The sequence below is a fragment of the Phascolarctos cinereus genome, unplaced genomic scaffold (assembly GCF_003287225.1).
Source record: "Phascolarctos cinereus isolate Bilbo 61053 unplaced genomic scaffold, phaCin_HiC Scaffold_9;HRSCAF=440, whole genome shotgun sequence".
NCBI lineage: Eukaryota > Metazoa > Chordata > Mammalia > Diprotodontia > Phascolarctidae > Phascolarctos > Phascolarctos cinereus.
Genome location: NW_027556402.1, coordinates 203,252,055 through 203,274,011, shown reverse-complemented (window position 1 = coordinate 203,274,011; position 21,957 = coordinate 203,252,055). Strand labels below are relative to the sequence as shown.

Here is a 21,957-nt window from a genome sequence, read left to right as displayed (position 1 = left end):
CTTGAGAACTGCCAATCAACACCCTCAGCTAGTTCAGCTCTTTCTCCACCACGGACACCTTTTTCGGTGGAATAGTAGCTGACTCACCTTGCAGGGCACTGCCATTGGTGCTGGCGCAGGCAGGGGGCGGGGAACCAGGCGGGCGCACCACGGGGGCGAAGGCGCTCTTCTGCTTGACGGCAGAGATCATGTTGACCGGCGAGAAGGAGAAGACGCTGGTGGTGGGGGCAGCAGCCGGGAGGGAGATGGAGGAAGCTGCAGCCAGCGGAGGGCTGGAGGGCATGACTCCGGGGTGGGGGTGGGGAGCAGGAGTGGCGCAGGAGACACAACAGGGAAACAGCACTATAGAGAGCGTCCAGGGTGGCAGCCTGCCGGGCACCTGCTGCTGCGGCCACCCCCCCACCCTGAGGAACCCCAGGGTCTACACCACTCTGGGTTCAGTTCTAGGCTGAGACAGGGGGAGGCTGAACACTCTTGAGCAGAGTCAAGAAAATGAAGTGCACTTTCTAGAGCTTGGCAAAATCTGGAAGAGCCCTGATTTCCTAGGCCTGATCTGATGAGTCTCCTTAGGCCCAGCTGATAATCTCAGCAGCTACACTTCTCTAGTAACTGAGGGACACATGGTGGGATTAGTGATTTAGCCCTCATTTCTTGACAATAGCAGATAGGCATGGAGGAGGCTGCAAGAACCTCACCGTGCTGAAGGACTGGGAGCATGGATAGGCCTGCGTCTAGAGGGACACAAGACTGGTCCAGGCTGGTGAGGTCTAGGGCAGCCTAAAGTCTTCCCAGGAAGGGGGCCAAGCACAAACAGGATGCCTTCCTAGAGCCTGATCTGAAACAAGGTCGGGCTCAGGATGAGCGCAGGGTTGGAATCAGGATCAGGGATCTGGCCGCTGTGAACCATTGGCTTTAAAAAAGAGAGAAGCTTGAGGTGAAGGAATGATCAGAAGGTGGCACTAGACAGGGTCGTTGTTGGGTTGAGGCACTGACAGGATTCTGAGCAGCTTATATATCAGAGGTTAGGAATGGCAGAGTCACGAGTCAGGGAAGAATCATGAAAGCTTAGGGTTCCAAGAGCCCTCAGAAGTCACCTCGGCCAGCCCTGACATAAGCATGTACTTGACAACTAGTCACCACTCTCTGAACAACTAATTTTTAGGCCACTTTCCCTCCTATTTCACAGAACTCTTCCCCCCTAGATGACCTCTCCCCCACTGTTCCTAGCTCTGCCTCTCTAGAGCTAAACAGAACAGGTCCAGGGCCTTTCCCCTAGGAAGAGCCTTCAGACATCTGAAGGCAGCGCTCCAGTTTCCTCCAAAGCTGAATGCTGCTGGCTCCTTCACTGATCTTCAGACGTGGCTCACCATCTTGGTGGTTTCTCTACACGGGCTCTGCTTTTTCAATGTCCTCCTCCAAAGGCAACATACCCAGCACTGGGCACAGTGTCCCAGAAGCCCCTGGGTCTGCGCCCTGCAGATTTCAGTGGCCAGCCTGTTGCCTCTGCCATCCTGGACTCTCTTCCTCTCTAAGCAGTCATATCTGCTTCACTGGCTGCAGCATCCCATTGCTGACGCACTCAAGTTCCTGGGGCTTTTTCACTTGAACTGATGTTTACCCATGCTTTCCCCCTTCAGCCAACTGTGCTGTAGACGTCTCCACCTGGCAGGTCTGCCTGCAACTCCAGCTCAACCCATGCAAACAGAGCTCATCACACACACACCCCTCCCATCCTCCAAACTTCTCTGTTTTTTGCATCCTTCTCAGTCACCCAGTTTTGTAACCTTGGAATCACACTTGACTCATTCCTCACTATCTGCTCACATGGCCACCATCTTTCAGGCCCTCGTCCAATCTAACCTGGGACTATTGGAATAATCTAATAGGTCTCCCTGCTTCCAGTCTCCTCTCCAATCCACCCTCCACACAACCACCAGAATAATCTTCCTGAGGCATAGATCTGATCACATCCTGACTGGAGAGGACCTCTATATCCTAATGGCTCCAGCTGTGCTTCACCTGTCACCCTGTCTTAGAGCCAGTTTCACCACCATCACCACCTCTTTCCAGTTCTGGAATCATAATTAAAACCAGTGGTGTTACTTGTCAATTTACACCATTATGGTCCACTCACTGCACCGTAACTCTCCAAGCTAAAACATAGCTCCCTGGCTGCCACTCCTTTCTAACAGTTGTTCCCCTCTCCTTAGAATGTAAGCTCTCGGACAGCAGGACTGTCTCCACTTTTGGATTTGTATCCCCATTGCTTACTTAATAAATGCTGTTTCCTTCATTCATGCCCATCCTCTGCTAAAAAAAAAATAATAGCTCCCTCCTGCCTCTATGATAAAATACAACCCCTTCAGCATTAAGTTACATTCCAACTTACCTTTCCAACCTCATCTCATTGTACTCCTCTTAATGTTCTAGCCAAACTGGAATAATAGCTGTTCCCCAAATGTTTGATATTCCATTTTCTGCCTCTGTGTGTTCAACATAGACCGTCTCCTGTAGCTAGAAGATACTCCTTCCCCCTTCTTCTTCAAGAAGAGACGTCACCTTTTCTTTGAAGCCTTCCCTGTCTCCGATTGTTGGTGATCTCTGAGGTATCAAATTACCACCTTCTTTCTTATCTAAATACATGGGTCGGGAACCTGCAGCCTTAAGGCCACATGTGGACCCCTGGCATATTCCATCCCTTTCCCCCAGAAGAATATATATTCCTCTAGGGCAGGGACTAGTTTATAGCACTGCTCCTTGTATATAATAGGCACTTGATAAATAATTGGTGAATTGAACGCTGTATTTGGACAGGTGATTTTGCGAACCCTAAGTACAAGATTTTACATTTATCCCAGTTAAATTTCATTTTCTTGCATTCAGCCCATTACCCAACCCTTTCTGCATCCTAATTAAGTTACCCGATGTGGTAACTATCTCTTCCAGCTGCAAGCTATCTGAAAACTTGAAAGAACAGTTTGCCCATGCCTTCCTCTAAGTCACTGATGAAAATTTAAAACAGAAAGGAAGAGTCCTGGGGTATACCGCTAATGACTTCCCTCCAGGTTGACATCAATTCGTTTATCTGAACTCTGGATTCAGCCAGTTATGAATCTGAACAATTTTACATTTCTCTAACCTTGTCCACAAGGTGATGTTCAGAGACTGTTAAATACTGAAATCCAGGTAAACTGTTATCTACGGCATCTCCAAATCACCACTCTAGTCAAAGAAGATAATGACTTTAGTTGGCCAGGATTTCTTCTTAACAAATGCAGGCTGACTTGTCATATCAGAGCTGCCCTTTTCATGAATAATTCGCGCATTATTCAACGAAGATAATATGATATTCTAGTACAAATTTTTACTAAGAATCAACTGCTAGGTCACCAGCTCATGGTTTATAGGACTCAACTTTCCCCCTTTTAAAAAAATATCAGACTACTTTTGCCCTTCTCCAGCTCTCTGGCACTTCAGTTTGTGATCTTTCAAATATTGCCGAACTGACAGCATCTCAGGCAGCTAGGTGGCACAGTGGATAGAGCGCTGGGCCTGGAGTCAGGAAGACTCATCTTCCTAAGTTCAAATCTGGCCTCAGACACTTACTAGCTGTGTGATCCTGGGCAAGTCACTTCACCCTGTTTGCCTCAGTTTTCTCATCTGTAAAATGAGCTGGAGAAGGAAATGGCAAACCCCTCCAGTATCTCTGCCAGGAAAACCCCAAATGAGGTCACAAAGAGACATGATTGAAAAACAACAACAAAAGGAAAACAACGGCAGAGAATATTAATAATACAGATTCAACTCAAAAGTGTGCAGAAGCCCATTTCCCCCCAAGAGGGCTGGTTGTTAAACATTTACCAACATCACAGCATATGTTTGCCTCGATCATCAAAGAGATTACATAAAGTGCCTTACAAACCTGAAACCATTATATATGTCAGCCATTATTATAATTCATCCTGGTGAACTGAACTAGTTGAGGGCAGAGAGGTATGACTTTACTATTTCCTCGATTATCTGGATTTCATTTCTCTTTGAATTACTTTTTCCTTTCCTTTACATTCTGAAAATCATTCTCCTTGCCAGGGAAGGCGGAAGTAAAATAGGAGTGGAATAATTCTGTCTTCTCTTTGCTGTCCTCTGTCTTTATCCCTTCAGTAGGGCTATGTCTTCAGTGTTCATCCAAAGTTGCTTTAAAACATGTTGTCCATAGCATTTTTGCTCCCCCAAATCTCCACTTATTCCAGCCTTTGGATTTCCTTGGAACTATTCTCATAAGACCATGACTCTGTTGTCTTTGTCTTTGGCTGTGCAGGCTCAATTCCATTTTATCAGAAGCTCATAGATGGAAGAGACCTTAACATGCAGGCTCCTGTTTCTAAAGATGAGGAAACCAAGGCACAGAAAGGCTAAATGATTTGACCAAGGCCAGACTGTGTTTGAACATAGGTCTTCCTGACTCCAAGCGCAGTGCTCTGTTCGCTTCAGGACCTTTTAAAATCTGAATCCATTGAATGACCACCCTGTGCAGTCACAGTGATGTATTCAGATAGCTCTCTCTCACTTTTTCCCCTCATTGGAATTACTGGAGTTTGTACGGTCAGGATTTTGTTCACCAAGCCCTCCTAATCCTCTTGAGCCAACTTCCTTTTCAGAATCTCAGGACTTGAGATGTTCCCTATTCCTCCCTATGAACACTATAATATACCCTTCTAAAGCCTATGGTTATATCCGCCCAAGAACAATGCTCTTTTCCTTAATTATCACAAACAAACACAATGTGGTCACTCTCTCCAAAAACTACAGTGGTTCCCACTTCACCAACAAGTTCCTCCTCCTTGGTCATAATCAGCTCCAAAATAAATGTTAGTTCCCCTTCCCCCTTCTTACCTCAGAGTCAGATGAAGGTGAAACCACCCTCAGTATTAGGTGAAATTCAGGTTAGGGCTGGGTTGAGAGATCAGGTTTGTGATCAGTGGTTAAAATGGCAGTGGGCTTAGATTCTCTTCTATCCAGTTGTCCAATAAGATTTCTCTGTTATTACCAGATATTCAGCAGGCCCAAAGCATCAACCTCTTTCCTTTGCAGAATGGGTCCTCAGCCTCCTGGTCTCATTTCTGGCAATGACCTCGCCATCTTTCACAGGCCAGGAGCTCTCAGTGAACTTTTTCATTCTCCCAGCTGCATCACCTTCTATATCCAGTCAGTCACCAAGTCCTACTGATTCTTCCTCCAATGTTTCACATCTCCATCCCTTCCTTTCCATTCCCTTTGTCTCCAGCCTTGTCTAGGCCCCATTACTTCATGCTGGACCCCTGCAAATCAATAACTTCCTAATTGATTTTACTGCCTCCTGCCTATTCCAGCTCTAGTCAGTCCTCTATACAGATGCCAGGATAATCCTTCTCAAATATCACTTTTATAGGGTTGGATGAAATCACTGAAAATGACCACAAGGGAGGAGGAGAGTGTGTGCAAGGCTATCTGCCAAGATGGCACAAATTGGGATTTGTGTTCAGGCCCGGTAAGCACTGTCCAGAGAGCCAAGCACCTGGACTCTAACGTGATTGGTTTTTTTTTTCTCACCATTTAGGGCTTTGCACATAGTAGGGGCTCAATCCATTAGATTAAACTGTGTGGTTAACAATGGGGTATGATTGATTATAGTCAAACAGAGGCTTGAATCAGCTTGGTTGGTGCTGAGCCACTAAGGCTGCGGGGGGGGCAGTACAGAGTGAAGAAGAGCTGGGGTCAGAGTGAGCTTTTTCACCCTTGGACTTGGTGGGACCTGAAGGATTGGGGTCTTTCTCCCAACTCTTCCCCTTCTTCAGAACCATCTTCTGCAGTTCCTGGTCATGAGGGTATGGGTAATGCTGCCCAAATCTCCCCATGGCTGTTCTTTTCCCAACCAGATTCAATGGGAAATGCTCTGAGGCCTATATCCAAGGCTGATCCTCCATCAGATTCTCTCCACTGTCCACCTTGCATGCCTTCATGGTCTCCCACTCCCCTGGGCTCCATCCATTTCCATCCATGCCTATCCCTTGCCCTCCCTTTCTGGGTCTCATCCGCCCAGTAGAAAATATTACTCACCCCAGACCCTTGGCAATCAGCTATATGCAAAGCAGGGTAGAAAATGGGGGTCAAAGTTTAGAGTACAGGTTAGGGCTCAGTGTTGGTAGAAGAGACTAGGAGTCAGAGCTAGGGAGAACAGACCAGGTCAGGGTTACAGGATCCAGGCCAGGGGTAGCTTTGGCACTGAGGAGGAGGAGAAGCCTAGGATACCCATCTCGCATCTGAGCAGAATCAGCTAGAGATGGTTTGGAAGGTCCTGACATTGATACAGCCTGATCTGAAATCAAGGGGCCTTGGTTAGGGAGAGTAGAAAAGGGAAATGGAAGTGAGAAGGAGTTGGAGCTTTGGACAGTTTTTATAGAATCATAGAATCTCATAGTTGAAAGGGACCCCAGAGGTCACCTCATTCAACCTGTACCTGAACGGGTATCTCTGTCCTCGGCAAGTGGTTATCCAGCTTCTAATTCAATGCCTTCTGTAACAGGGAACTCATTATCCAAGCAGCTCATTCCATTCAAAACAGCTAATTGTTACAAAATTTCTCCTTATTATGGAGCTAAAACTGCCTTCTCACAGACATAGGCTCTATAGATATATACTATTAACTGGTAGAATGTAAGCTCTTTCGCGGCAGAGACTGTCACTTTTTTCTTTCTATTGCCAGTGACTAGTATAGTGCTTAGTATTCAGTAGGTGCTTCATAAATGTTTTTACGAACCCAACCAAATTCAGCAATTTTCACCTGCTAACAAATGTTCCCCAGCTCTGTCTACTCTTGGAAACAATACGCACCCAAAAGCCCTCCAAACACTGAGACCCTGAAAGACCCAGCTGGGAAACCAGGCCCAATGTCCATCATCACATTTCTTTTTGGCCGATCTCCTGGGGATGTGTCATTTTCCATGGCAATTTTAGCAGCTGAGGTAAGAACCAAGAAGGAAGTCTGGAGTTTTAAGTCTGGAGTAAGAGCTGCAAGGGCCTATAGCTTCCCACAGCCTCCAGGGCCTAACCTGACAGGCACCTGCTGATTTCAGTTACTAGGGTCAAAACCAGGTCTGGAGGGCAAAATTTGGGCCACGTCTTCAGCAAAAGAAAGAAAGCTGGTGACTACTCAGCAGCTCCAGGAAGAGTGGTACAGGTTTCATTAACAGGCTGAGGCCAAGGGGCCAGACCAAGTTCTATTTGGTACCAGCACGGCCACTAGGAGAAGCAGCCAGTCAAGAGAGGGGCCAAGGGCAAAGATGAGCTGGGGACCAAGATGGCAACACTAGCTAGGCAATAGAAAGATGAATGGATGAGGAGCCTAATGGCGAGTGGGGGTGAGGGGGACGGTAAGATCTAAATATCAGTGATCGGGATGCCAGCCAGATGGGAAGTTTCATGGTTGCTTGTCTCCAGTGAAAACTGAGCGAAGCCATCTGGCTCCCTGTCATGCAAGAAGACCATTTCTCCTGTGATATTAGGGACTTGTTGAGGGTGAGTTTGAGAAATCAATCCCAGACACCTGGAGGGTTTAGGTCCAAGGGTATCTCTCCTGCACTAGCAGAGCTGGTCCTAGTAATGCCCCTCTGAGAGGAAGTCCTGGCTTGGCAACATGGCAGCGGGGCTCCCCTAGGAGTCTAGGCTGGGGGATCTTAGGATGTTAGCCAAAGCTGAACTGAAAACAAAGATTTGATGAGAGGTAGGTGCTCTCTGCACAGGACAGAGTAACAGAGCTAGATCCATGGGAGTCCCCAGCATGTCTAAGGAGAAGCCACTCAGTCACTTGAAAGGAGCTCAAACCGGAGCAGGATGGATTTAGGCTAGATATCAGGAAGAACTTCCTGACAGTGATGGGAGGAGCCATTTTTCAGGGTTGTGATAAGAGGGCTGGAGTGGCAGACAGGAGGCCAGTGTTCAAATTCCAGCTCCCACACTCACTAGTTATAGGAATCTGAGCAAATATGTTCACTTCTGAGCCTTAGTTTTTTCCACCATAAAATGGTAATAATAGAACCTCATGGGAATGCATGTTTTGAGGATAGTACTTTATAAACCTTAAAATGCTGGAGAAATGCTAAGCCATCATCCTTCTGGGCAGTCACTTACTGAGCCCATGCGGTTTTCCGGCCCTGTGCGTACCAGAGCAAACAGGGCTAAACCAGTTCCCAGATGTGCGGGTGTTAGAAAGATGAGGCTTGGGAATGCCCACAATGAAAATGTTTCCCCTCTTGTGGTTCTGACCTCAGCCAGAGAGTGGAAATAAACGGAAAGGGAGTTTTCCATCTTTCCTGCCACTGTGAAAAGCCTGGGAACAGGTCCATGGAGATGTGGGAAGGGCTTTACCAAGAACCAGCAGGTGGAAAGTGAAGCCAGAGGCCCTCAGAGGCAGAGGGGGCCTGAGGCTTTCTAGTAAGAAGCGCAAATGTGAACTGAAGGCAGGAGGACACTAATGATGGCAAATGGGTCATGCAAAATTACCTGACATCCAAGCATCATCCACAAACAGGCATAACATGGCGTGCGCTGCAGAGAACAGGGGTGGCTGAATCCCACAAATATAGCAGAGAGAGGAGGAGAGGGAAAACCAGAGGGAGGGGGGAAGAGGAATGGGAAGAGGGAGGGAGGGGGGGAGAAATAAGAGAATGAGGAAAAGAGGGAGGGACAGAGGGAGGGAGGGAGGGAAAGTCTGCTGATGGTCTATACATAGGGGCCAGTGGCGCTGTGTGCAGGATGACAGAGCCGGGAAACTCTGGGCCTTAATGAAAAAGATCAGACAGCAAGACAAGAGGAAAGCCACTAAGACATGAAGAAAGGTCCTGCAGGCCTGGGGGAAGGGAAGGATCAGAAAGGAAAAAAAGAAAGAGGCAGCCACAGGCAAACAGGAGAAAGAGGAAGAGGACAAAGTTTGAGCCTTAGGGACCAGAATGGGGCATGAGATTGGCTTTTGAGGAGGGAATCTTTGGTGCTGTGTCAGAAAGAACTAGAAATACGTAATACATGATCACCTGCAGTCCTCCAGAGGGGACAGAAGACAGAATCTTGGGGGTATGGGAGGTTGGAGAGGAAGAATAGCTGGCAGGGCGTGAGAGGAGATGGTGTAGTTATAGAGCCGCCCTGCCTGGAGCAGTGACTCCTGCGACTCCTTCCCTGGTGCTCAGAGATGCCCAGAAGCTGTTATTTTCTCCTGCCAATCAAGCTCAGGGCAGTAGTTTTCAGTGATGAGGCAGCTGACAACGAATATACTTCTGAATCCTGAACTACTCATCTCTGACGTGGAAAGTGGCCTTTCTCTGAGTTCCTAGGATGGGCACTGGGGGAATTGCACATATACATACATACATATATATATATGTACATAAGATAAGGGGAAATGGATATATTATATGCACATACATATGTGTATGTATATGTATATAGGTATGTATGTATATATGTATATTGTATGTATGTATGTGTGTGTGTATATATATATATGTATATGTGCATATGTATATATATATATATATATATATATGTATATGCGTATATATATATATATATATATATATATATATGTATATGTGCATATGTATATGTCCTTGATGTAGACTGGAGGAATAGTTTAGGAAATAACAGGGTCACTGGGAAGAGCTGGGTGGGGGAAATTCTAGGAAGATGAAGAAGGACCATTTTCAGTCCTATCAAGGGACCCTGGGCCCTGCCCTATTCCTCTCTGCCAAGATGGGCTTTGTGCCTGGGGGTCACTTGGGAGAACAGGGTGTGGAAGAAGCTCCCACTAGCTCCACTCATTAAATTCCAGAGGTCTTGGAACCAGGGAATCTCTTGGAGGCTTTGACTTCCTCTACCCATCACCCATACACATACTTATCAGTAGATGGGCAGACCCTACCCAGTGACATCGAAAGGAAGGTGGACTGATGGGGTCTTTTATCCCAACAACTAGCCTTCTATTGCTTCCAGGACTTCAGTTCCTCATCCCTGGCTTGATAAAGTATCCCACCCAACACAGCACCATAGCAGAGAGTCATAGCAAGCCAGGGGAAACCTTGGAGGTCACTGAATTCAACTCCCTTGTTTTGCAGATGTCTGGGAGCAGTGCTTACTAAGACCTTGGTAGCACCCACCCTCCCATGCCCAAGTCCTGCCCACCATAGCAACTCACTAGCATAGGGTGAATTTGCAGTGGAGCCGTTGAGGAAGCTGGGGGAGCTGGGTACCCCAAGGCCAGCCATACCAGTGGCCCCGTAGCTGTTGATGCTGGATGTGATGCTGCTATAGCTGCTCTGCTGGGGGGTGGAGCTAGGCACGTAGCCCCGAGGAGACACACTGCTGGTATTCCGGGAGTAACCTGGCCAAGGAAAACAGGTCGGGGTGGGGTCCACTGGAGGACTTGGAACACACCCAGGGCATTGATGGGCAGAGGAGGGATGTATAGGAGATGGGGGGGGATAAGAGAGGGAAAGGAAACACAGTGACGCAAGAGTAAGCAGTGTAGGGAACAGCATGGGGTAGGGCAGACCCACCTTGTTCAGCCCCTTGTGTGGAATCTCCAATGTTGACCGCCAGCTGGCTCCCAAAGGAGTTGATGCCCATCATGGCTGTGTGGGGATGGCCTGGGGCCAGGGAGCCAAGTTGGGAGGGGGTGCGTGGGACACTGTAGAGTGCTTCTGCAATGTCTGCTGCCCGCTTTATGATGAGATCCTAGGGAGGCAAGGGCAGGGCTGGCCCCCAACCCTAGACCCCCACCAGCCCTTGGGAGGGATGACAAGAGGGAAGGAGAGGAAAGGGACACACAAGGAACCAGCAAGTTGGGAGAGGGATAAATAGGAACATAAATGATAAATTGGGAGCTGCAGAGGACCTTAGAGGTCAGCTAGACTCATCCTCTCATTTTACAGATGAGGAAACTGAGGCCCAGGGACATAAAGTCACCTGCCCAAGGTCACAAGGTAGCAAGTAGAAGAGCTGGGATTTGAACCCGGCCCTCTTGCCACTGTGTCAGAAAGCCTAGGGAAGGAAGGGAATGGGGCAATGGGGGACGTGGGAGTTGGAAGGTTCTTGAGGAAAAGGAAAGGTAGCTAGAAACCTTAGGTGGGGTTAATACCTGGTTACTATGTGGCATCCCATACAGAGCCTCCACCAGGTCAGCTGCCCTTTTCAATAGCACTTCCTAGGGATGGGATGGGGGGAGGGAGGATCAGCCCAAGGGAGGTACAATCCCATGGGGCAAAGAGAAGAATCCCCACCTCCTTCACTCCCTAGCCCTTGGCCCCTCTTTCTCCTTTTATGTCCAGTACCAAACACAACCCCCATCCAGCCCCACTCTGTCCCCTGCCCCCTTTGCAGGCCCTAAAGGTTGCTTCTGATCTGGCCCTTCTTATCCTTTACCTTAGGAAGCCGCTCAGGGTCTCCAGGATGTCGTGGTATCACCTTCTGCAGCCTCTGGAAGCCGTAGTCGATGGTTGGCTCATTGAGAGCTTGGGGGAGGTGGGGGGGAGAACAGTGTGGGGGAGAAGTATCCCTAAAGGGACAGGGAGAGATGTCCCCTCCCTCCTCCCAGTCTTGAAGTGCAGATTCCTGAATGAAGCACTCTCGGGGCAGCTCAGTACATGGAGAATATATTCAGAGTGTGTGTATTCATACATGTACAGAGTATTCACGCTTCAGAAATCAGTGTTGTGCTCCCTTCCTGCCAAGTGTCCCAGGACATCCCCACCAAGTGGGATTGAAGGGATTGGTCATGTTTTTCCAAAAATGCCTCTTTTACCCAACCCTGAATCCATCAGGAAGCAGTAGAAGCTGAGCAGAATGGGTCCCTGCCCACCCTAGTTCCCTTTCCAGTACAGCAGGGAGTAACCTGGTTCACACTGTGAGAGAAAAGGGAGAGAGCAGGGACAGTTTCTTTTTCTTTTTTGGAGGGGCCATAACTAAATTGTCATTTACACTATAACTGAGATGAGCTTTTGGCACCAACTAAGGCTTAAGAGTTTCTTTAAAGACAATTTTTGTATTGTAACTATGAACAATATTTATATTATAACTTTGTACAATATTTGTATTGTAACTTGGGTTGCCTCTTTAATAGACTCATCCTAGATTGTTATATATTATAGCTATCTCTATTGATGTCTTATCCCCATATTTGACTGTGGGCTCCTTGCGGGCAGGCACTGTGTCTTATATAAACTTTGTTGCTCCTCCAGCACCCAGCAGAGTGCCCATGCACACAGAAGGCACTTAATAAATATCTGTTGACTTGATTTCTGGAGAGGCAGATTGGGAATAATAAGCCCAGAGATGGGGGCTCATAGAATGATTGATCTAGAGTGGAAGGGACCTTTGGGGCTAACAGTCCTACCCCTCACACAGGTAGTAAGCAGCAGAGATGGCTTTGAACCCATATCCTCTGACTCCAAATTCAGTATTTTTCCACTAAGAATGAGAAGCTGACAGTGAGAAACTGGAGAGAAAAGAGCAAGAAGGAATGAGAATGAAGAAACTATGGTGCCAGAAGTTGAAGGTGAGGATACTAAATATTGTCAAAGGTAACTGAGAGAGATAAGGACAGGTCAAGATAGAGGCTGCTGGACTTGGCCAAGAGCCTGAGCTCTTCCTTTGATGAAGTGAACTCTAAGGTTTCCTTCTACTCTGCATATACCTTGTGTGTACCTTCTGATTTCCATGGTGTCTTTCTCATTAGAATGTAAGTTTCTCAAGGGCGGAGATTGATTTGTGTGCTTTTTGCTTTTCTTTGAATCCTCAGCTGTTTAAGCTCAGTTTCTGACTGACAGGAAGCATTAAATAAAAGCTTGTTCATTGATTGAATAGTGAGGGTGAAAATGAACATTGAGGGTGACGAAGAGAGACCTCCAGTTCAAGAAATGCAACTGTGGACAGGGACAAGCACTGGCCTAGGCACTGCATGGGAGTCGGGATACCATGGTTTAATGTTGACTTTCTCAAAACTAGGGAGATGAAACTCACTCTTGCTTAGAGACTAAGGAATTCTGCAGTAGAAAGATGAACTTAGGATGGGCCCAAAGCATGGTAGACAGAGGAACCTTTCAAAATGGAGAGACAACTCTTTCTTGTTGGATGGAAGTGAATAAAGGCTTTTTTTTGAGGAGGGGGAGGGCAGGAGAACTGAAGAGCTATGAGTAACACCAAGACCAGCTGAAAACACAGAAGGGGTGAATTCCTTGGAGAAGATCACAGACTGTTGTATGAGACTGAAACTGTAATTGTTCAGAGTGGTCACTGCAGGCTCTCTACGGCACGCAACTCCTTCCCCTCTGACCCACCCTGCTTTACCAGGGAGAGGGGGCATGCCACCTGCCTCACTTAGCAAGGGTAAAAGCAGCCCAGTCCATTACCCGTGTAGACGAAGCGGCCAGGGGCCCCTTTGCAGAACTGCTTGGACTTGTAGGACAGGGTCACCTCGACCACCCCAGGGATGTGCCTCGGTGGAGTCTGCACCCGGATGGCGTGGGGTGTGATCAGCTGTGAGAAGAGAGGGTGTCAGCTTTAGCTATGAGGAAGAGGAGGAGCTGGAAGAAAAAGACAGGCAAGGAGCCCCATCCCAAACTGGAGCCCACTCTGGTTTCGAGGCCCAGTGCCCCTCAGTCTTTATCGAAATCAGCATCAGTCTTGTTGACTGCCCCACTGCCACACAGGTGGCCACCCTCAGTCCCAACCTGTCCTGTCTCGCCCCAGACCTCCTGTCCACAGCCCCACACCTCACTCCACACCAGCATGGTTCCAAAGACGACCTGGAGACCATCGAAGAAGTTGTCTCCGATGACGATGACAGTGGCTCCCCCTGTGGTCCAGCCCTCGCTGGGGCTGATGGCCTTGATGCAGGGGGTGGCTGCTGTGGGTCAGGGGAACCGGGGTCAGGATGGGAACATGAGCAAAGGGGAGAGCAAGGCTGCTCCCAGCTGGAATGATCTGGGGGGATGGAGGGAGGGGAAAGGTATGCTAGATGGTTGCACCTGGGGGACAGGACTGGGCCTGGAGTTGGGTTGAAGGTGCTAAGTGTAGGTGGTGAAACAGGGCCTAGTGATAGAAAGAAGGATGAGTGGGTCTGGAAGAGCGGAGGATCGGGCTTTTCCTGGGAGGGGAGAAGGGGGCATGGTTGGCCGAGGGAAGGGTGCCAAATGGCAGAATCCTGACCTTCTGAAGGGTCAAGGCGGCGGGCACGGCGGCCGTGCTTGGAGTTGTTGTGAACAAACATGTTGTCAGACACAGCAAGCACGTGCCCATCCACACTCACGGTCGTGGAGACCACCACCTGCATAGGGGACACAGGGCCAGGCCAGGGCTGGAGGAGGGAGGCCACATTTGTGGGCATGGGAATAGGGCCTGGGCAGGAAGTGGGGACTCCCAGAGGGCAGGATCACTGAGCTTAGGATGACAAGCTAAGAGGCCAGCTGAGAAGCAGACCCCAAATGTATGCCAACGTATGCCCTCCAGCCTTCTAGCTGGCTTCTTTGAACCCCGGTTATCTCCATGAATACAAGTGTTGTCTGAGGGCAGGGAGACCCCGTTCCCGCCTCTCTCTCCCCTAGGTTTGGAATATTCCCAGGCTTCAGTCCTTCAGTCCTGTGGGCAAAGTGACCAACCAGGATGAAAGGGAAACAGGAGAGGATGTGAGGACGCTCATGCTCCCTGCCCCCCCGCAGCCAACCCTGAACCCAAGGCTGGGATCCTCCTCCTCCCTTCCCTCTCCATAGAAACAGAGACTTTGCTGTGGTTGAGTCTTGGACGACCTCAAACAGTCCAGGTCATTGGGAAAGAGGACTTCTGTTTTAAAAATGGTATGCTGGTCCTCTGTGCAGCGGGCAGGGGCAACAGCTTCAGAGAGTGACTCTTCACTTCCCTCGGGCTCCTCAGGTGGTATCTGAAGTGAGATTCTGAGGGAGGGGTCCTGGGCCCACAAACAGGGATCAGGGCCCAGAAGGCAGGGGAGGGGGGAAGGAAGAAGGAGCCCTGCTCCCGCTCCAAGGAAAGGAAGGTAGGAATGAGGAGGGAGAAATAAGACCTAGGCCCCCTGGTCTCCCTCTTTAGCTTGTCAGGTCTCTCACTACACCCCCCCCACTTTTGCCTCAGGGCTCAGCCTCTTCACCAGGGCTGGCCTGGAGCCCTTTGGATCTGGGATTGTGGGCAGGCCCCACCCTTTGGGAAGGTAAAGGGGGGGGCACTAACTGGGCTCCCCTCCCAAACTCTTCAGCGCCCTGGGGGGTGGGAGTTGGGGGGGAGGGTGGTACCGGGCAGCTGCTCTCTGCCTCACGCTATGTAAATTAGCTGGGTCGTTAATCATGTAAAAATGTCACAATTATCATCTCCTTAAGTGGGGCCCTAATGAGGCCTCAGCAGCCAGGGGAGAAGGAGCTGCTCCACCCCCCACTCGCACCCCCCCTCCACCTCCACAGGCCACGAGCTCCCTCAGGGCTAGGAATCTTGGGAGTGGGGGGGGAGACCTGGAGAAATGGCTGAGAGGACCCCACCCAGGGGCCCCTTTCCTGGTGGTGGGGGAGTCCCTGTCCATTCAGGTCTTAATCCAGGGTAGACAGAGGCAGGTTCCCAGACCTCTGAGGTCCTGGGGAAGAGGAGGAAGGGCTTAGGGAATGAGAGGGAGCCTCCATCACTAAATCCTATTAGGAAATGTAAAGCTATGAACAGGGGGGAAGAGGGGCAGCGAGGGTGTCTAGAGGGCCTGGGCTGCTCAGTCCCAGGGCACAGGGAGGCTGGGAGCCTACAGGGTCCAGCATTGGGATCACTTTAAAATTCTGGGTTCCCAAGAACCCAAGCCGTCCCCCTCCCCCCCAGCCTCAGAACCACCTTTGCTCTGGTCCCTTCCCACTGTTCTCTTCAGTCCTCTACCCCAACCCCCATCCTTCACTGCATCAGGTGTCATGGGTGGTGATGGGGGAGGAAAGAAGAAATGCTGGGTCAGGAACGGAGTGGTTGGGTACCTGGAAGCGCCTCATGTCTCTAGGATTGCCCGCATTCTTCAGGCAGTTCTGGTTGCATTTAAGGAAAAACTTGAGGAAAAACCTGAAACAAGGAGGAGGTGGTTGGCTTAGGGCTGGGGCAGGGTGATGGGCTTTGAGGGATCAGAGGGAAAAGAGAACAGTGTTCACAGATCCACCTCTCCCAGAAAGGGATGTGCCCCAGGAAGTGAGACCTCCCTCTAGGTGCAGTGGACACATTCTCATACACAGTTTGTACACACACACACACACACACACACACACACACACACCCTAGGATACACACATAGCATCTTCCACCCACACAGGATGCATACATACACACATAGAGCATACAGCTCCACACAGCACACATCATACAATATCCACCCCCCCCCACCCAGAGCATAACTGGCATACGCCCCCTTCCGTGTTCACATCCCCACATAGCATACATCCCCTGCAGTATAACCCAATGGGTATCACCCAGCACAAAGTACACTCTCCCACCACAGCCTGTATTTTCCTACAGTACACACCCTACATTACATAATCCCCAGGGCTCACATCCCCACACAGAGCATATACCTCTCTCTGCCTCCTACAGCTGGTCATTAAACATGTATTTAAGTGCCTACTATGTGCCAGGAACTGGGCTAAGTGCTGAGTGCACAGAGACATAAAAACGGTTCCTGCCCTCAAGAAACTCAGAGTCTAATGAGAGACAGCATGTAAACAACCAGGTACAAAATATAGATGGGATAAATTGGATATAATCAACAGAAGAAAGGCATTAGAATTAAAGGGGATCAGGAAAATCTTTTAGAAGATGGGACCTGAAGAAAGTCAGGGAAGCCAAGAGGTAGAAGCAAGGAAGAAGAATACTCCAGGTATGGGGGGACAGCCAGTGACTATGCTTGGAGTGGAGAGACAGAGGAACAGAAAGAAGGACAGTGTTCCTGGATGGCAGAGGCAGGGGCTCGAGGAAAAGCGGGGCTGCAGAGTGTAAGGAAATTAATTAGAAAGGTCCTTGTGGTTTTATAGCCATCTTCACAGCTTAAATCCACTCCCACAGCATGTACCCTCCATCTAGTGTTTACAGCTTTCACCACTGTCTATACAGTCTATATCTCACCCAAAGAAGACACATCCCCCTAGCATTCGGTACAGTTTTTACCAGATGGTGCATCTCCTCTCCCAGGGCAGAATGCATCCCTTAACATAACATATAACCCTCAGCACACAAAGCATACTCTTCTGAGAATGAGAAGGTATAGCCACCTCTCCCTCCATCCCCAACATATTGCTCAAATGCTCACTCCAAGCTCACCAATGGCTGATGGCCAAATCCAAAGACCTTTGTCAGTCCTCATCCTCCTTGGCCTCTCAGCAATGTCCTGCACCACTGGCCACACTCTCCTTCTCCCTCAGCTCTTGGTACAGTCTCCCCTGACTCTCCTGGCTCTCCATAAAATAAGGCGGTTAGACCAGATCAGGAGATTAATACCTGGGGTCCACTGATTCCCAAGGGATCCATCAATAGATTTCAAGGGGTCCATGAACTTAGACTGGGAAAATATTCTATCTTTATTTCATTACATTTTGCTCCATTGCAATTCTGTGTATTTTATTTTATGCATTTAGGAAGATAAATTTGAGCAAGGGTCCATAGGCTTCGCCCGACTGCCAAAGGGGCCCATGACAGAAAAGGTTAAGAAGCTCAGATTAGATGGTCTTTTAGGTCCTGTCCAGCTCTAAGCCTCCTACCTTTTTAATGTATCTACTTCCTTATTCCATCCCTTAATTATAAATATATTAAGAAGCTTAGCCCTAAATCTTCTGTAGCTCTTTTAAGACACTCTTCTTCAGGGACCTTATTGACTCCCATGGCTTCATCTACATATGCAGCTTGGAAATCTACATCTTCAGCCCTGACCTTTCTCCAACAGCCTGATGTGTATTTCTGCTGGACGCCCTGGTGCTACCTGAAAGTCAAGCAGTCTAAAACCATGTTCCTCTTCTTTTTTCCAAAATCAGCTCCTCTACCCTTTGTTTGTCAATGGTACACCTGTTCTCCCGGTCACCCACTTTGGGGTCTGTGAACTTTTGTTTGTATTTTCATAACTATATTTCAATATAATTCGTTTCCTTTGTAATTCTATGTATTTTATCTTATGTATTTAAAAACATTATTCTGAGAAGGGGTTGATAAATTTCAACAGACTGACGAAGGGGTCCATGACCCTTTTTTTTTTAAGAACCCCTGACTGAAGCTCAAAATCTTGGTTATTACTCTTCTCACTTAGACTACTCTAATCCCTTCCTAACTGGTTTTCCTTCTTTTATTCACCCATCCTCATCCATTTGCCATACTGCTTCCTGAAGAATCTTTCTAATACAGAACTCTGATCATGCCACTCTTTTATTCAAACATTTTCTATGGTTCCCCATTGCTGGCTAGATAAAGGATATGCTCCTGTTGAATTAAAGGTCTTCCACAATCTGGTTCAAACCTACCTTTCCAACCTTACCTTCCGCTACTCCGCTTCCCAGGTTCTACATTTCAGCCAACCTGGACTACTCTCTATCCTACTCTCCATCCCAGAGCCATAACAAGAGCAAGGCCACTGAGGTACATGCCTTGGGTGCACAAAGCTGAGGGATGCAGAAAATGTGAAAAATATGCATCTACTCTCCCAAGCACACTAAGCCATTAGGATGGGGTGAGAGCCCACAATTTCATGTTTTTGGCTCAGGCACAGAATCAGTTGGTTATGTTTCTGTTCCATTTTTCTCTCTCCCACTTCAGTGCTTTTGTTTATGTCTTCTCCCATGTCTAGAACAGATGCCTCCCTCCTCCACATCTCTGTCTATTGAAATCTCTTCCTTACTTAATGCCTTATTCAAATGCCCCCTTGTCCCCTGATCCTACCCAGATAGTGAGCTCTCTCTCCTCAGAGGACTGTATCCACTCTGATGGACACACTAAATGTTTGTTGAATGAATGAGTGAATGAATGAGGCATCTTTGGCTCTTCCCTCTTCATCTCCCCCCACCCCTCATGTAGCCAGTCACCAAGCTCTGGTGGTTTAGTCTCTGAAAAATTTCTTAAATCCACTCCTTTCTATTCCCCCTGCCATAACCCTAGTTAGTGCTTTCATCAGGATGAATCTAGTCTACTGGAATAGTCTTCCAAATGGGGGCCCCTTTCCAGTCTCAAGTAATTACTCATTCAAAGACCTTCAAGGTCTACCTAATAAGTTCTTAAGTTCCTTGACTTATCTTCAAAGGCCCTTGACAATTTTTGTCCTCTACCTACCTTCCTACTTCTCTAGCCTTATTTCCCATTACTCCCCTACTCCTGCATCTGGCCAAATTATTCTGCCACAAATGTGACATGCACATTCTTACTTCCACATATTTGCTCACATTGTCCCCTGTACCTGCCTTAGTCCTACCCTTCCATTAAGGTTCAGTTTCAATGGGGGTAAAAGGAGGGGAAAGATGGTTCTATCCACTATACTCTTGAAACATTTCTAATCTTTGTCACTCATTGGACACCTTACATCTGCCACCTTGTATTTATTATTATTCATTCATTATATCCATGTCCTGCCTTCCCAACAAAACTTCAAAACCTTCAGTGACAGAAGACCCAGGGCCAAGCACTGGGCCCACACATAGTAAGTAGGTAGGTGTCTAATCACCAGGAATGGTGAGGCACCAGCGTATGCTTCTCCACCTACTGTATATCAACCCTATAGTATACAGGGGATTGGAAGTGGATCTGTGATTTTATTAGGATAAGTAACTCCTGGTGAAGAACTCCCAATGCAGGTTGGAATTTTCTTGGCAACCCATAGTCTTAGACTGAGATGCTTAAAACCCCAAGAGATTGTGACTTGCCCAGTGTCACACATCCACTAAGTATCAGCAGGAACATTTGAATTCAGGTCTTCTTGGTTCTGAGACCAGTTTTTTGTTCACTCTTCTAGGACAAAGAAATATCCCTACATTGAACACAGCTCCATATACAATACACAATATTCCTAAATAGAACATCTCTCTTGGTGATCTCATCCATTCCCACAGCTTCAACTGGTACCTCCATATGAATGACTCCCAAAATATCACTAGTCCCAACATCTCTCCCAGGCTCCAGGCCTATGTTTCTAGCCCTTTGTTTCAACTGGCTATTGGACACCTTCAATTATTGTGTAACTACTATATAGAGAGCAATATGTTAGGGGCTGAGAGAAATACAATGATTGAGGAAGATATGGCCCATAGTTTCCTGAGCGCTATCTATTACAGGGATATGATACAACCACAAAATGTTACACAATAAGAGTAAAATGTCGCACAATAAGAGCATACGCAGTATGCACCAAATGCTATGTCAGGGATTAGGGGAGAAAGATATTACAGCTTGGGGGCAAGGGACAGGATGGCTTCAGGAAGGATATAGCCTTTGGGCAAGGACCTAAAGGAGTAGCAGGAATTCAACAAGGAGAGACAGTAGGGATGGCATTCCAGGCACAGGGATAATTATGAGCAAACACATAGAGGTTGGAAAATGGGAGACATCATTTCACCTCTCTAGATCTCAGTTTCCTTCTCTGTGAAACAAGGGAGGGGGCGGACTAAATGATCCCAAAGTCACTTTGATTTTTTGGATTATAGTCATAGGATAAACGCTCTTGTGTATGTAGCAGAGGATCAGAGTACGGGGAGAAGAATGTGATATAAAGCTGGAAAGATGGCAGAACACCAGATTTTAAAGGGCCTTAAATGTGAGGATAAAGATTTCACAGATCCTCAGCAAGTAATATGATGCCAATGAAGAGTTTTGAGTTGGGAAGAGACACGATCAGATCTGTGTATGAGGAATATTAACCTGGCAGAAGGTGAAGAATGGCTGGGAGAGGGGAGAGCAGCCATGAGTGAGAGCTTTGAGGAGGCTATTGTGATGGCTCTAGAAGGTAGTAATGGGATCTGTCCTGGGCCAGTTGTGATAGGAGTGGAGAAGAGGGATTGGAAACAGGAGCTGTTGCAAAGGTAGAGTGAACAAGGCTTGCTAAGAGGCAAGGGAGAGGGAGGAGTCAAAGGTAACTCCAAGGTTTTGAGTATGGGTATCTCTGGGTACCTCTCACAGAGGAAGAGAAACCAGGAAGATGAGCAGGTTCTAAGCATCACGAGTTTGAGGTGTTGGCAGAGCATCCAGGTAGAGGCATCTAGGCATTTTGAGATGCAGGTTTGGAGCTCATGAAAACAAAGTCTCCTTCTAAATTGCCTATTAAGACCTCAAATTCAATCAGTGACAAGCTGAGTACGTTAATTTCCCCAAACACACACTCACTCTTCCTTCTGACTTCCCTTTTTCCTGTTAATGGCACTATTCCTCACCACTACCAACCCCCATCCAATCCATTGCCAAGAGAAGTAGGACAGCACAGTGGAAATGGAATAGGATATAGAAACAGAGGACCTGGGTTCAAATACCAACTCTGACGCTCATCGCCTGTCTGATCTTGATAAGTTACTTAGCCATTGGGCTTCAGTTCCTTCATCTGTAAAATTAAAGGGTTGGATGCCACAGCCTCTCTATGAGCCCATAAGCCCTATCAACTCTAGTTCGGTACTCTTTCTTGAATCTGGTCTCTCCTTTCTACTTCCTTTGGCACCACCACAACCCAGACCCTTAAGCAAATAGCCTCTTAGCTGGTGTCTCTGAATCTCCTTCTGCCAGATTCATCACCCTAATATACAAGAGCATGCCATTTCCCTACTTAAAAACCTCCAGTGGCTCCCCACGTATAAATGTAGGAGGAGAAAAGTTAGCTGTGACAAGGGATGATCAATGGACTTCCCTAGCCCAGTGGATGAAATCCAGAAGGGGCAGGTAAGAGAAAAGCAGGTGTTAATG

The 21,957-nt window shown here is 47.9% G+C and overlaps 1 protein-coding gene across 1 annotated transcript in view; it reads right to left on the bottom strand.

Annotated features, from left to right (window-relative positions):
* Positions 1-21,957, bottom strand: part of EBF4 (EBF family member 4) — a 106,058-nt gene that overhangs the window by 4,191 nt on the left and 79,910 nt on the right. The window contains 9 exon segments of the mRNA XM_078148632.1: positions 88-285; positions 10,223-10,408; positions 10,584-10,761; positions 11,165-11,230; positions 11,449-11,537; positions 13,434-13,560; positions 13,797-13,930; positions 14,233-14,350; positions 16,035-16,116. Of these exon segments, the coding sequence (XP_078004758.1) occupies positions 88-285; positions 10,223-10,408; positions 10,584-10,761; positions 11,165-11,230; positions 11,449-11,537; positions 13,434-13,560; positions 13,797-13,930; positions 14,233-14,350; positions 16,035-16,116 (1,178 nt within the window).